The 17,136-nt window shown below is 38.4% G+C and overlaps 1 protein-coding gene across 1 annotated transcript; it reads left to right on the plus strand.

The window, feature by feature from the left end:
* Positions 1–621: 621 nt before the first annotated feature.
* LOC128045823 (60S ribosomal protein L17-like) lies at positions 622–1,256 on the plus strand. Its single transcript, XM_052638294.1, has one exon. The coding sequence runs from the start codon at positions 655–657 to the stop codon at positions 1,207–1,209; it is 555 nt and encodes a 184-aa protein (XP_052494254.1). The 5' UTR covers positions 622–654; the 3' UTR covers positions 1,210–1,256.
* The last annotated feature ends 15,880 nt before the right edge of the window (positions 1,257–17,136 follow it).

The raw sequence follows: 17,136 nt of genomic DNA on the forward strand, positions 1-17,136 counted from the left end.
TATACTAATCACAAGCAATTTATACCAGTAATCTAATGTAAGGAATAACAGTTTATTCCTATCTTGGTGGAACCTCCAGGGCTTCCCTGCTGGTTCAGACAGTAAAGAATCCACTTGCAATGTGGGAGACCTGGGTTCAATCCCTGGGTTGGGAAGATCCCTGAAGAAGGAAACGGCTACCCAATCCAGTATTCTGGCCTGGAGAATTCCATGGACAGAGGAGCATGACAGGCTATATAGTCCATGGGGTCACAAAGAGTCACACGACTGAGCGACTTTCACTTCACTTCACTTCCTTTATCCTCATTACTATGTGTACTCTTTTGCATTTTCCCATCTCAGTTGATGGTGCCACCAAATATCTAGCTCATCCAGGTGAAAACCCAGAGGTCTGCAGTCTTATTTCCCTATTCAATTGATCCACAAGTCCCACTGCCTCCATCTCCAAAATGTATCACAACCAATTCTCACCATCTCTATCTTCCTCAAACAATGGTCACCTTTACACAAAAATTATACCAACAGCCTCCTAATTGATACTCTTTCCCATCGTGCTTCCTGAAGATCACCCTGTACACAGGAACTAAAGGAACCTTTTTAAGAGATCTTATTTAGCTTCCTTTTCCGGTAAGCGGCCTGAGGTGACTCCTAAAAATGGTGCGCTATTCACTTGACCCAGCAAACCCCACAAAATCATGCAAATCAAGAGGTTCAAATCTTCGTGTACACTTTAAGAACACTCGTGAAACCACCCAGGCCATAAAGGGTATGCATATCCGAAAAGCCACCAAGTATCTGAAGGACGTCACGTTAAAGAAGCAGTGTGTGCCATTCCGCCGCTACAACGGTGGAGTTGGCAGGTGTGCACAGGCCAAACAGCGGGGCTGGACTCAGGGTCGATGGCCCAAAAAGAGTGCTGAATTTTTACTACACATGCTCAAAAATGCAGAGAGTAATGCTGAACTTAAGGCCTTAGATGTAGATTCTCTGGTCATTGAGCACATCCAAGTGAACAAAGCCCCCAAGATGCGACGCAGGACTTACGGAGCTCACGGTCGGACCCACCCCTACATGAGCTCTCCCTGCCGCATTGAGATGATCCTTACTGAAAAAGAACAGATTGCTCCTAAACCAGGAGAGGAGGCTGCACAGAAGAAAAAGATATCCCAGAAGAAACTGAAGAAACAAAAACTTATGGCCCGGGAATAAATGCCACAAAAAATAAACGCAAATAAAAGTAAAATTGTTGGTTGTCTTTAATTAGTAAATGTATTTCAAGCGTTAAAAAAAAAAAAATTAAGAGATCTTATTTAAAAACCACAAGCTGGCTTCTCAGAGAAATATCTAATATTGCTTCTTTCCACCCCAATTACTCACTATCATATTATCTTATGCTCTCTTATTTTCTTCACTACCTGAAATTATTTTATCTATTTCTTATTTTCTGTCTTGCACCCCCACCACCAGCATGAACCTTGTCTTTCTCGTTCATCATTATTTCTCCAGCACCTAAAGCCATGTGTTCAGTTCAGTGGCTCAGTCGTGTCCGACTCTGAAACCCCTGGCTGTGTGGCACATCTTCTATATGTGCTGAATAAGCCAATCTGTCTTACACAAATGTTGGGTCTGTTTGCTCTGTTGTAGCCAAAGACTAACATAACACTGCATCTCTGCAGAAAGGAGACTGAATCTCCTGAAGTGAACTAGTCCCAGTGTTAGTCAGCCAAAAATCAAGAAGTTACAGGTCAGGATGCTAGATCCTCAGAAGAAAGGAGCAAGGAATAAGTCCTTTCCCTCAGATCTCAAACTGCTTCCAGGTTCCAAAGAAAAGACGTCCTCTACTCACTAGACAATAAGCTGAAGGCTTAGTAGGTAAATGTTGCCCATTTCTTCCAGATCAACCTATGTAAAAGCCAGCTATATCTGTTTCAAATTTCCTCCTACTATGCTACACTTTTAGCTGCTGTTGTTCAGTCACCCAGTTGTGTCCAACTCTGTGAGACCCATGACCTACAGCACATCAGGCCTCCCTGTCCTTCACCATCTCCCAAAGTTAGCCCAAGTAAATGTTAATTGCCTCAGTGATGCCATCCAGCCATCTCATCCTCTATTAATAAAGTTAAAAACAAACTTTTAGTAGTCCTGTGTAAAAAATCATAGCCTGGTCTCAGCTGTATTGGGTGGAATTAAGCAAAGATTTTGTCTCCATATTTGGGTTGCAGAGCCCAAGCAGAACCCCTACCAAGTAACATGATAGCAGCAAAGATAACCAGAAAGAAACTCTCCCATGAAGGAAAAGAAAATTTCCAGGATGAGAGTAAGAGCTGTGAAGCAACCTGCCTCTTGCCACAGGGAGAGAATTCAAAGAGTATCTAAGGGAATTAGAATAGTGAGGGAGTCAACATGTTACCTTACAGATGAACAGATTCTCATTTCTGAAGATAAATCAGTCTCCAGTGTATAAAATGAATGGGGAAGAGGAAACAGTAGATTACAGAAAGGTAAAACAAGAATTGTAAAGGCATAGAAAGTAAAAAGACAAAGCATTTTAAGTACTAGAACTAGGGTGTTGGCAGTAGCATTGAAGTTTTAAAAATCATTTCAGATAATCTCAACAAGATTTACCAATTTAAACTGGATTCATAAAGGAAAGGGAAGAAGCAAGATGACTCAGAAGTCTCTAAGCTGGGTGATAATACAGGAAGAAAAATAGGTTCAGAAGGAATAGGGCACTATTTGGAAGATTAAGTACCTGCCAAGGATATAGAGAATTCCATTTTAGGTATACTGAGTTACCAATACTCACAAGACATCAAAATGTGAGTCAAAGCTCATATTTGGAAACATTGATTTTGAATCCTAGAGACAACAGAGAAGCAAAGGAAGGAAATCACATAATGTATTTAATAGGTAACGACTAAAATCACTGTAGAAGGGATTACCCAAGAAAAATCCAGCTGAGGGAACAAGACCTACTGGGCAAGCAAAAAAAGAGTCAGAGATGACTCTTTTGAAAAGAATCAATTCAAGAGAAGAACCATGAGAATGCCATCTTATACCTAAGGGAGAAGTTTCAAGGAAAGAATGGGTAATAGGGTCAGATGTTTAACAAAGACCAAAAAAGGAAAGTTCTGAAAAAGCATCCATTAGACTTGGTGATTATTAGGTCATTTCAGTGATTTTAAAGAGAATTTCAGTGGTAAAACAGAAGGAAAAGCATAGGTGTGACTGAGGAGTGAATGGGAAATATTCAGCTGATACAATCTCAAAAAAACTCCAAAGTCAAAAGACTTGCCTGAGTTCAGTCTATGGTCTATAACTACCATTTCCCACTTAAAATAAGTTATTGGAGTTAATTCCAAGTCTGAAGTGGTAATATACAAGATGAGCCAATAAGCCTAGGAACATCTTTTTGGCCAAAAGGGGAGACTCGAGGACTACTGGAATTAAGTCAAAAGGATAAATACAAGTATTTTATTATTTTCTATTGTAATATAAATGAAATCACTTTTTAAATTTCCTTTTGGGGTTGTTCATTGCTAGTATATAGAAATAAAACTAAGTTCTTTGTATTTTTTTTGTATCCTGAAATTTCTCAGAGGGCTTGATTTTTAGAGGCTTCTACACACAAGGTCATATCCTCTGTAAATATAGTTTTACTTCTTTCTTTTCAATTTGGATCTTTTATTTCTTTCTTGCCTAAATGCTTTGGCTAAAACTTCATATACCACACTGAAAAGAAATGCCAAAAAAGGGCATCTCTGTCTTATTCCTATTCTGAGGGGAAATTTTTTCAGTCTTTCATCATCAAATATGTTAGCTGTGATTTTTCATATATAGACTTTATCATATTGAGAAAGTTTCCTTCTATTCCTAGTTTCTTGAGTGTTTTTATAAAAGGGTGTTGGATCTTTTCAAATGCTTTTCTCCCCGACATCAACAAAGATTACCATGCTTTTCCCTTCACCCTATCAGTGTGGTCTACTACTCTGACTGATACTGCAGCAAAGGAGGTGTAAAACCTACCCAGTGAGGAACGTGTACAAAACATTGCTGAAAGAAATTAAATAAGACCTAAATGAATTGGAAGATGTCCCATGTTCACTGATTACGACATTTAATAGTGCTGGGAGGAAACATACTGCTCAGGAAATTCACAGATTGAATCCAATACCTATCAAAATTCCAATGGCACTTACTGCAGAAATCAACAAAAATCCTAAACTTCTTATAAATTTTTAAAAAACCCAAGTAAAGCCAAAACAATCTAGAAAAAAAAACAAAGCTGGAGGACTTGTACTTTCCAATTTCAAACTTCTTACAAACTACAGTAATCAAAACAGGGACTTCCCTAGGGTTCCAATGTTCAACACTCAATGCTGTCACTGCTAAGGGCCAGGTTCAATCCCAGTCCCTGGCTGGGGAACTAAAATCCCACAAGCCATGCAGAGAAGCCAAAAACAACAACAACAACAAACACACAAACAATAAGGAATAAATTAGGAATTTGGGATTAACAGATACACAGTACCATATATAAAAATGGATAAACAACAAATGCCTGCTAAATGGCACAGGGAACTATATTCAACATCTTGTAATAACCTATATTGGAAAAGAATGTATACATATATATATGTTTGTGTGTATAATTTAATCACCCTACTGTACAAATGAATACTGTAAATTATACTTGGAAAAAACATCAAACCCACAATGAACATACAACATGATAAATAAAATTAACACTGCTATATGTTACATAGGGAAGTTGTTAAGAGAATAAGTCCTAAGAGTTCTCATTACAAGAAAAAACTTTTTTTCTAAGTCTGTATTTGTATGAGATGATAGATGTTCACTAAACTTACAATGATAATCATTTCATGATGTATGTGAGTCAAATCCTTATACTGTATACCTTAAAATTCTACAATCTTGTATGTCAACTAGATCTCAATAAAACTAGGGGTAAAAACCACAGAGATACACTTCACACCCACCAGGATCGCTATTACCAAAAGAAAAGAACAAGTATTGGTGAGGATGTAGAGAAAACAGAACAGGCATGAATTGCTAGTGAGAATGGAAATCAATGCAGCTTCTGTTGAAAAGTTTGGTGATTCCTCAAAACGACAGGCATAAAATTTCTATATGACCCAGCAAATTCATTTCTAGATCCCCAACCAAAAAATGAAGGAAGGAACTCAAATACTTGTATGGCAATGTTTACACCAGCATTTTTCACAACAGCTAAAAGGTAGAAACAACCAAAGTATCAACAGAGGGGAACAGATAAAACAAAATGTGCTATATACATATAATGGACTATTATTCAGCCATTTTAAAAAATGAAGTTTTGGCACATCCTACAACATTGTGCTATGTGAAATAAGCCAGACACCAAAGGTCAAATGCTTAAGATTTCACTTATATGAAATACCTAAAACAAGAAGCAAACACACCAAAGGCTGGAGAAAAGGGCAAAGGAGACTTACACCTTAATGTATATACAGAGATTCTGTTTGGGATGAAACAGTGGTGACAGTTAATGTATCAAATGCCACTGAACCTATACATTTTAAATGATTAAAATCATACACTGGAAATTATATATATTTCAAGAAGCAACAGAATCAGACATGGAACAATAGTCTGGTTCCAAATTGGGAAACTGTCACCCTGCTTGTTTAACTTATATGCAGAGTACACCATGAGAAATGCCCAGATGGAGGAAGCACAAACTGGAATCAAGATTGCCAGGAGAAATACCAATAACCTCAGATATGTAGATGGCAGAAAGCAAAGAGGAACTGAGGAGCCCCTTGATGAAAGTGAAAGAGGAGAGTGAAAAAGTTGGCTTAAAACTCAATATTCAGAAAACTAAGATCATGGCATCTGGTCCCATCACTTCATGGCAAATAGATGCAGAAAAACAATGAAAACAGTGAGACTTTATTTTTGAGGGCTCCAAAATCACTGCAGATGGTGACTATAGCCATGAAATTTAAAGACATTTGCTCCTTGGAAGAAAAGCTATGACAAACCTAGACAACATATGAAAAAGCAGAGGCATTACTTTGCCAACAAAGGTCCGTCTAGTCAAAGCAATGGTTTTCCAGTAGTCATGTATGGATTTGAGAGTTGGACCATAAAGAAAGCTGAGCACCTAAGAATAGATGCTTTTGAACTGTGGTGTTGGAGAAGACTCTTCAGAGTGCCTTGGACAGCAAGGAGATTCAACCAGTCAATCCTAAAGAAAATCAGTCCTGAATATTCATTGGAAGGAATGCTGCTGAAGCTCCAATACTTTGACCCACCTGATGTGAAGAACTGACTCGTTGGAAAAGACCCTGATGCTGGGAAAGATTGAAGGCAGGAGGAGAAGGGAACAACAGAGCATGAGATGGCTGGATAGCACCACCGACTCAATGGACATGAGTTTGAGCAAGCTTCGGGAGCTGGTGATGGGAAGCCTGGCATGCTGCAGTCCATGGAGTTGCAAAGAGTCAGACACGACTGAGTGACTGAACTGAACACATAAGAAATTTTTAAACCAATTGTTTAAATATAAAATAATCACCTTTAAAAAGGATTCAGGAAGTAAAAGATCCTGCTGTAGGTTAAACTGTGGCCCCCAAAAGATCTGTATACCCAGAATCTCAGAATGTGACCTTTTTGAAATAAACTTTTTTGCAGATATAATTAATATAAAGATCTTCAAACGAAATCATCTTCGTTTAGGGTGGACCCTAAATCCGATGACAATCATCCTTAGACGGAAAAGAACAAACAGAAAGAGAAGGCTGTGTGAAGATGGAGGGAAAGACTGGAACTATGCCAAAGAACCAAAGAACATGTGGAGCCACCAGAGGTTAGAAGAGACAAAGGACTCTTTCCTAGAGTCTTCAGACATGGCATGGCCCTGCTGACACCTTCATTTTGGACTTCTAGCCTCCAGAACTATGCAGAAATAAATTTCTGTTGTTTAAAGCCACCAAGTTCCTTTGGAACAAAGAGCCATGCTGCTGCAATAAATATCTAAAAATGTGCAATTTGAGGGGGTTCCCTGGTGACTCAGAAAACAATGGCCAGCAATGCAGGAGACACAGGTTTGGGTCACTCAAGACAGATGGATCATGGTGGAGAGTTCTAACAAAAGATAGTCCACTGGAGAAGGTAATGGCAAACCACTCCAGTATTCTTGCCTTGAAAAGCCCATGAACAATATGAGAAGGCAAAAAGATATGACACTGGAAGATAAATCCCCAGGGAAAGTGTCCAAAATGCTACTAGGAAAGAGCAGAGAAAAGCTCCAGAAAGATGAACTGGTTGGGCCAAAGCAGAAATGACACTCAGGTGTGGATGTGCCTGGTGGTGAAAGTCCAATGCTGTGAAGAAAATATTGCATAGGAACCTGGAATGTCAGGTCCATGAATCAAGGTAAGTTGGACATGGTCAAGTAGGAGATGGCAAAAGGGAACACCAACATTTTAGCAATCAGTTAACTAAACTGGATCAGAACAGCCGAATTTAATTCAGATGACCATTATATCTACTACTGTGGGCAAGAATCCCTTAGAAGAAATGGAGTAGCCACTGCAGTCAAAAAGAGAGCCCAACATGCAGTACTTACATGCAGTCTCAAAAACGACAGAATGATCTCTGTTCGTTCCCAAGGCAAACCATTCAACACCACAGTAATCCAAGTCTAGGCTCCAATCACTTATGTCAAAGAAGCTGAGTTTGAAAGATTCTACGAAAATCTACAAAACCTACTAGAACATCAAAAAAGATGTTCTTTTCATCACAGGGGACTGGAATGTAAAAGGAGAAAGTCAAGAGGTATCTGGAGTTACAGGCAAGTTTGGCCTTGGAGTACAAAATGAAGCAGGGCAAAGACTAACAGAGTTTTGCCAAGAGAACACACTGGTCATAGCAAACACCCTCTTCCAAGAAGACAAAAACGACTCTACACATGGACATTAACAGATGGTCAATATCAAAATCATTAATTATATTCTTTGCAAGCAAAGATGGAATGCTCTATATAATCAGCAAAAATAAGATCTAGAGCTGACCTCAGATCACAGGTTCCTTCATGCAAAATTCAGGCTTAAACTGAAGAAAGAAGGGAAAACCACTAGACCATTCAGGTAGTGTTTAGTCGCTCAGTAGTGTCTAACTCTGGAGAAGGCAATGGCAATGCACTCCAGTACTCTTGCCTGGAAAATCTCATGGACGGAGGAGCCTGGAAGGCTGCAGTCCATGGGATCGCTGAGGGTCGGACACGACTGAGCAACTTCACTTTCACTTTTCACTTTCATGCATTGGAGAAGGAAATGGCAACCCGCTCCAGTGTTCTTGCCTGGAGAATCCCAGGGACGGGGGAGCCTGGGGTGCTGCCGTCTATGGGGTCGCACAGAGTCAGACACGACTGAAGTGACTTCGCAGTGTCCAACTCTTCGTGACCCCATGGACCGTAGCCCATCAGGCTCCTCTGTCCATAAAATTCTCCAGGCAAGAATACTGGAGTGGGTTGCCATTTCCTCCTCCAGGGGATCTTCCCGACCCAGGAATCAAACCCAGATCCTGCAGTGCAGGCAGAACCTTTACCGTGTGAGCTACCCAGGGAAAAACCAAATCCGTTATGATTATACAGTGGAAGTGACAAACAGATTCAAGGGATCAGATCTGATAGACAGAGTGCCTGAAGAACTATGGGCAGAGGTTCATAACATCTAACAGGGGGTGGTGATCAAAACCATCCCCAAGAAAAAGAAATGCAACAAGGCCAAGATGGATATCTGAGGAGGCCTTACAAATAGCAAAGAAGAGAAGAGAAGCGAAAGGCAAAGGAGAAAGGGAAAGATAAACCCAAGTGAATGCAGAGTCCCAGAGAATAGCAAGGAGAGATAAGAAAGACTTCCTTAAGTGAACAATGCAAAGAAATAGAGGAAAGCTATATAGAACGGGAAAGACTAAAGATCTTTTCAAGAAAATTGGAGATACCAAGCGAACATTTCATGCAAAGACGGGCACAATAAAGGACAGAAGCAGTATGGACCTAACAGAAGCAGAAGAGATTAAGAAGAGGTGGCAAGAATACACAGAAGAACTATACAAAAAAGCTCCTAATGGCCCAGATAACCACGATGGTGTGGTCACTCACCTAGAGCCAGACATTCTGGAGTATGAAGTCGAGGGAGCCTTAGGAATCTTTACTAAAAACAAACCTAGTGGAGGTGATGGAATTCCAGCTGAGCTATTTCAGATCTTAAAAAATGATGCTGTTAAAATACTGCACTCAGTATGTCAGCAAATCTGGCAAACTCAGCAATGGAAACACAGGCCTGGAAAAGGTCAGTTTTCATTTCAATCCCAAACACAGGCCTGGAAAAGGTCAGTTTTCATTTCAATCCCAAACACAGGCCTGGAAAAGGTCAGTTTTCATTTCAATCCCAAAGAAAGGCAATGTCAAAGAATGTTCAAACTACCATACAATTGCACTCATTTCGCAAGGTAGCAAAGTTATGCTCAAAATACTTTAAGCTAGGCTTCAGCTGTACAAAACCGAGAACTTCCAAATGTACAAGCTGGATTTAGAAAAGGCAATGGAACCAGAGATCAAACTGCCAACATCCACTGGATCATAGAAAAAGGGAATTGCAGAAAAACACCTACTTTGCCTTCACTGACTACAAAAATAATTTGACTATGTGGATCACAACAAACTGAGGAAATTCTTATGAGATGGGACTACCAGACCACCTCACCTGTCTCCTGAGAAACCTGTATGTAAGTCAAGAAGCAACAGTTAGAACCAGATATAAAATAATGAACTGGTTCAAAAACGGGAAAGCATTCAGTTCAGTTCAGTCGCTCAGTTGTGTCCGACTCTTTGAGATCCCATGAATCGCAGCACACCAGGCCTCCCTGTCCATCACCAACTCCCAGAGTTCACTCAGACTCACATCCATTGAGTCAGTGATGCCATCCAGCCATCTCATTCTCTGTCGTCCCCTCCTCCTCCTGCCCTCAATCCCTCCCACCATCAGAGTCTTTTCCAATGAGTCAACTCTTTGCATGAGGTAGCCAAAGTACTAGAGTTTCAGCTTTAGCATCATTCCTTCCAAAGAAATCCCAGGCTGATTTCCTTCAGAATGGACTGGTTGGATCTCCTTGTAGTCCAAGGGACTCTGAAGAGTCTTCTCCAACACCACAATTCAAAAGCATCAATTCTTCGGTGCTCAGCCTTCTTCACAGCCCAACTCTCACATCCATACGTGACTACTGGAAAAACCATAGCCTTGACTAGATGGACCTTTGTTGGCAAAGTAATATCTCTGCTTTTGAATATGCTATCTAGGTTGGTCGTAACTTTTCTTCTAAGGAGTAAGCGTCTTTTAATTTCATGGCTGCAGTCACCATCTGCAGTGACTTTGGAGCCCAGAAAAATAAAGTCTGACAGTTTCCACTGTTTCCCCATCTATTTCCCATGAAGTGATGGGACCGGATGCCATGATCTTCGTTTTCTGAATGTTGAGCTTTAAGCCAACATTTTCACTCTCCACTTTCACTTTCATCAAGAGGCTTTTGAGTTCCTCTTCCCTTTCTGCCATAAGGGTGATGTCATCTGCATATCTGAGGTTATTGATGTTTCTCCCGACAATCTTGATTCCAGCTTGTGTTTCTTCCAGTCCAGTGTTTCTCATGACGTACTCTGCATAGAAGTTAAATAACCTGGGTGACAATATACAGCCTTGACGTTCTCCTTTTCCTATCTGAAACCAGTCTGTTGGTCCAGGTCCAGTTCTAACTGTTGCTTCCTAACCTGCATACAGATTTCTCAAGAGGCGGGTCAGGTGGTCTGGTATTCCCATCTCTTTCAGAATTTTCCACAGTTTATTGTGATCCACACAGGTCAATGCTATGTATTGTCACCCCGCTTATTTAACTTACATGCAGAGTAAATCATACAAAATGTCAGACTGGATGAAGCACAAGGTGGAATCTAGATTACTAGGACAAATTTCAACAACCTCAGATATGCAGATGATACCACTCTAATGTCAGAAAGTGAAGAGGAGCTAGAGTCTCTTGATGAAGGTGATGTATTTTGCATATGGAATGGACATGATGTTTCCATTCCATGGTAGTCCCACATAGCTGACTACAGTGGGTTGAACTGTGGCCCCTATATGTGTCCACCCAGTTTAGTTCAGTTCAGTTCAGTTGCTCAGTCGTGTCCGACTCTTTGCGACCCCATGAATCGCAGCACGCCAAGCCTCCCTGTCCATCACCATCTCCCGGAGTTCACTCAGACTCACGTCCATCGAGTCAGTGATGCCATCCAGCCGTCTCATCCTTGGTCGTCCCCTTCTTCTCCTGCCCCCAATCCCTCCCAGCATCAGAGTCTTTTCCAATGAGTCGACTCTTCGCATGAGGTGGCCAAAGTACTGGAGCTTCAGCTCAGAATGTGTACAGAATGGGTTTTGCAGATGTAATGAAGATAGATAAAGATCTTGAAATGAGATCATCCTGAATTAGGATGGGGTCTAAATTCAATGAAAAGTATCCTTAGAAGACACTGAAGACACAGAGAGAAGGTGGCAGTGTGAAGATGGAGGGAAGAACTGGAGTTATACTGCCACAAACCAAAGAACACAAATCGATCCACCAGAAGCTGGAAGAGGCAAGAAAGAATTCTTCCCTGGAGCCTTCAGAGAGAACGCTGCTTGCCAACATCTTGATTTCAGACATCTAGCCTCCAGAACTGTGAGAGAACAAATTGTTGTAGTTTCAAACACAATTTTTAGTAATTTGTTATGGCAGCCTTAGGAAACTAACACAGATAGCCATCAATCAAAAATATGACAAATTTAAACATCAAAAAGTATACTAACCACAGTAAGTTTAAATATATCAACTGTATTAAAATTTGAGTTCAGTGACAGCCCCTCCCAAACCTCACCTTTGGGATTTGCTTAGGTAACAATTCATTTGTCTGAAAACTGGCAAATAAAGAGGAAAAAAATAAGCATTTACTCTGCTTCTCCTATACAAATGATATTACAGAGTAACCAAATAACTAATAAAGCAACTCTTTACAAAAGAATTCCAGTAAATAAATATAGGAGAAATGACAGAAAATCACTATTCTAATAAAATAATGGATCAAGGCAATAATCATCAATGGCTGATAAATCTATTAGGTGATAAGTTAAGAAAGTACCTTTGGATCCTGCTGACAAAACCTAAAACTGATCAATTTTAGTAACACTAGAAGTGTGACAACTATTTATGTGACTCCTGGAATGATGCAGTAAGAATCTGCAGCATCACCTAATAGATTGACTACACATCCTAATTAGTCCAGGACAGTCCCAGTTCATCGCTACTGTCCCACTGCAATTATTAAAGAGCATACTCTTTCATTCTTAAAATTATCTGATTGGAAATATGCAATCAATTCATGAATTCTTCTTTGCAAAGAAACTGAACCTAAATCTCATAAAGGTCTACCAATTCAAGTTTTCAACCATGGCAACAGACTGAAATCTCTTGGGAAATTTTTTAAAATACTGATGCCTAGAATCCACCTTGTGAATTCTGATTTAATTGATCTGAGAATCAAGATATTTAAGAGCTCGCCAAGTAATCCTAATGTTTCAGCCAAAATAGAGAACAATTGCTCTGTATCTGTTTTTTGGGAAATATGAAGGGTTAAACACCATGAGAATCCAATCAGCCAAAACCAGAATGTGGGAAACTCTGCTGGTCAAAAGAGGGAATATATTTAACAAATAAAGAGCATAGGAAAAAGTGCAGGAGGTAGAGGGGATAGCGTAAAGGAAGGGGAGGTTAAAGTTAACAGAAACTTAAGATACATATAAGCCAGATGAAATGGTAAATCTCATTTGCACAGTTATTTAAACAGAACAATTGTAAAAAGACACTTATTAATAATCAGAGAAATCTAAACTGGATTAAGGAAATCAATTTTGTTTAGCATTGTGGTTGCGTTGTTTACCTGTTAAAATGCATATCACAAATGATGTGATACCTGAGATTTCTTTGAAGTTATTACATCAAAAAAAAAAAAGAGAGAGAAGGCAGGCAGGAAGAAATCAGATGAGACAAAAATATGGCAAAATGTTGATAACTGTTTACTTGTCAAAGCTGGGTATTAAGAAGATGGGGATTCACTGCCCCAATATATTTTTTATATTCTGCATTGATACGGAATTATGAAATATAGTAAAGTTTCTTAATCTTGCCTATGAATGTGTAGTATATATGTGATTGTATATATTTATAAGATATGTTGGGAAATATAAAGAAAAATGAACACATGTGATCCTTGGCCTCAAGGAATAGTGGGTAGCCTAAACATTGGACAACAAAAGGTTTGCTTATGTACTGTCTTTTCATCAAAGACAGGAAGGCAGCTAGCTCAAGCTTCTGTGAGACCAGAAAGAATGAAATTAAAATAACATTATTAGTATTCCCTAAGCATAAGAAACTGGGCATAGGAATACTATTGCTAAATACCAGAGGTTGTACATAACCTGACTTTGTAAAGTCCACGCTCTTACTACTGCATTGAGCCATATGAAAAGGCATCTATGTAGTTAAAATGGTCAAATATTAGCAATTCTGTATGGTACAACCTAATATTATGTTAAAACTCCTTTCTCTTTCTTTTGCAAAAATAATTACATACAGTTAACTCATAGTAAAATAATCAGAATATTTAAAGGAAATGTCAGTCTTCTTTAAAAAGTGGTTGATCTTAAAAAAAAAAAGTGACTGATCTAACACAGAACTCAAAAATATCTTCTAAATATCCAGAGAAATTGCAACTGTACATTTATCTACTTATATTTTATCACATAATAAAAGCATTCCATTTTCAAAGGAAGTATAATCTTTATCTTTTAAGTGAATCGTAGCTTTACAATATTTAGTGTATATTTCTTAAAAACAAACCTGTAAGATGCAAAGATATGTTTTAAGGTTATCGCAAGATATATTCCACAGGCAGAAAGTTAACGTGATGCTTCTTGAGAAACAATGTGTATCAATTTGATTTAAATATATTTCAATGTTTTGTTTGCCATGCCACAGGGCACGCAGAATCTTAGTTTCCCAACCAGGGATCAAACCCACGCTCGCTGCAGTAGAAGTGCAGTCTTAACTACAATATTATTTTAAAAACCAAAAATCCCAGAGAATGAATTCTGAACCAATACTATTATGTACACGTATTATCTTGTATCACATATATTAATAACTAATGCATATGTTTACTAAGGGCTTCCCAGGCGGCACTAGTGGTAAAGTTTCCACCTGCCAATGCAGGAGATGCACGAGACACGAGTTCAGTCCCTAAGTCGGGAAGATTCCCCAGAGGAGGAAATGGCAACTCACTTCAGTACTCTTGCCTGGAAAATTTCATGGATGGAGGAGCCTGCTGGGCTCCAGTCCATGGGGCCACAGAGACATGACTGAGCGACTAAGCACAATGTTTATTAATTACTGTATGTTAATATAATGAATTCTAACCTATACTACTTGTCAAACAGTACAATTTTTCAAGTGGCACTTGCTCTTACTTTAGCCTAATGTATCATGACCTTGAGCTCTCTCTGTGCTGCAGCTTCCTCATGTATAAAGCAGGACAGTAATAGCTGACTACTATTTATGGAATTAATAAGGATTAAAAAATACACTACATATAAAACCTTTAGAATGACTGGCATGTAAATGTTTATAAATATTATCACTATTTGTAGAAGTCTCTGCTAGTTACAAGACACGCACTGTGAAAACAATTCAGGATCACTGTCAGCATTAGAATAGTCTCTTCAAAATGCTCTTTATACTTTGAGTATATAAAGAGCATTTTGAAGTAAATATGTAAGTAGATAACTTACACTATGCACATGTGAACTGCAAATATTTTTAATGATATGTACCACCATGTTCTTAAGCAACACACTTAGAAAAACCAAAGATAAAAAGTTCATTAAGGAATTAAGAGGGATTAACCTTTTGCAATTTTTTATTATAAAATATTAAAATAACAGAAATACAAAACAAAACTTCTCCATAATCCCATCGCATAGTAAAACCAATGTTTTGATTTGTTCATGTTACTTTCTATTCCTTGTCTACATGCATGTTCAATTTTAACATATTTACAATGAGAACATAGTTTACATTTTCACTTTAATTTTATACCCCAAGAAATTTTCCATTTTGCAAAATTTTCCCTTAGTCTCCCTTTTCCTTTCTCATCCCCACCTGCTGAAGATAATGGTAACAGCTGACATGCATCCTTCACAACTTTCTCCAAGCTCATACATATACAAGTATAGACACATATGTAAGGAGGAGAGAAAGATCAGTTTGTTTTTACAAAAATGGAAGCATACTACTTATTTACATATGCTTTCTCTTTCTTTTAAACATAGGCCAAACATATATCTCAAAATTAATATACAGAAAAGTTTAAATATGAAAATGGATACAATCTACTAGACCAGGTAATAATGCATACATTTATAAAAGTTATTATTTTGTATGTAACCTTTGAAAAGATAAAGGAATTTCACCAGATTTAGTCAGAGCTCATGCTTCATAAGAGTTTATTATAATAACGATACATAAAATAATCCCCTGCTTACAAGCCTACCTTATGAATTTTAAAGCTTACTCCAGAAAATAAAAATTTTATAACCTTAAACAAACTCATAAATAATATCTGAAAAATATCCTGACTTTAAAGAGTGTGTGAGTGTGTGTGTATAATACTGGCCTTCATATGAACTTGGTTCTTTCTACAGCGGAGATGATGGATGTGGTACTCACCCACCCACATATTCAGCTTCTCCACGTTTACAAATTGAGAGACTGGCATTCAGATATAGTCTGAATACAATTAAATCAGTCTTACCTTAGGTATTACTATTGTCCTAAGTGCCCATAAACATAAAAATAAGACATCAGGCAGACCTACAAAGAATTTAAGATTGTTAAGTCAATGGTTTAAAAACACATTCTCCCATCTAACCGTAATCCAAAACAATCACAAGATGCTTAAATCTAGATTCACAGAGGAGAATTTGGAATATAAAGGGTGATATGAAAGATTAACAGAAGGTCGCAAAACTACAAACAACTTGGTACCCAAGATATAGAGCCTCTAATACAAGTAAACTACCAAAAGTCAATTTTTGAGTCCTTATCACAAGGTCATACGTATTCGAGGTTCAAAAAAGAATACGATGCCCCTATCCTTAAGGAGTTCACAATTTAGCAGACAAGTCAGAATATGTAATTCTAAATGATCATACATACCATATACCACAGCACAATGCCTAAAACACAGTTCACCAACAGGCACAGGTACTCAACAATTTTTTTGTGACTTGTGATTATAAAAGTCAAAGGCAGTAAGTATCATAAACACTGTATCATCAATATAATTTCAGATTAAATAAATTTATTACCTAGGCCTATGTAGTTTAACTATCTCAAGGCAAACAGATCATTTTCAAAGATATTGTACTTTTTAAATTTATTTTTAAGTGAAGGATAATTGCTTTACAGTATTACATTTGTCTCTACCAAACATCAACATGAATCAGCCACAGGTTTACCCATGTCCCCTCCCGCCTGAACATTTCTCCCACCACCCTCCCTATTCCACCCCTCTAGGTTGTTATCCAGCCCCAGTTTGAGTTCCCTGAGTCAACAGCAAATTCCCTTTGGTATCTATTTTAAATATGGTAATATATGTTTCCATGTTACTCTGGCCATACTCCCCTCACCTCTCCTTCTCCCTCACCTAGTCATGTCCCTAAGTCTGTACTCAATGTCTGTGTCTCCACTGCTGCTCTGCAAACAGGTTTGTCAATACCATCTTTCTAGATTTCATATATATGCATTAGTATACAATAATTGTTTTTCTCTTTCTGACTTACTAGATTCATCCCCTTCATTAGGACTATCTCAAATGTGTTCCTTTTTATGACTGAGTAATATTCCATTTTATATATGTACCACAGTGTCTTTAAAAAGATACTATACTTTTGTACATACTCCCCACTAACTGCTCAGAATGTACACATG

Source organism: Budorcas taxicolor, chromosome 3, assembly GCF_023091745.1.
Source record: "Budorcas taxicolor isolate Tak-1 chromosome 3, Takin1.1, whole genome shotgun sequence".
In the NCBI taxonomy this organism is placed as follows: Eukaryota; Metazoa; Chordata; class Mammalia; order Artiodactyla; family Bovidae; genus Budorcas; species Budorcas taxicolor.

Excerpts from the sequence above, each read along its gene's own strand:
- LOC128045823 (XM_052638294.1), top strand. The coding sequence starts at position 655 with ATGGTGCGCTATTCACTTGACCCAGCAAACCCCACAAAATCATGCAAA.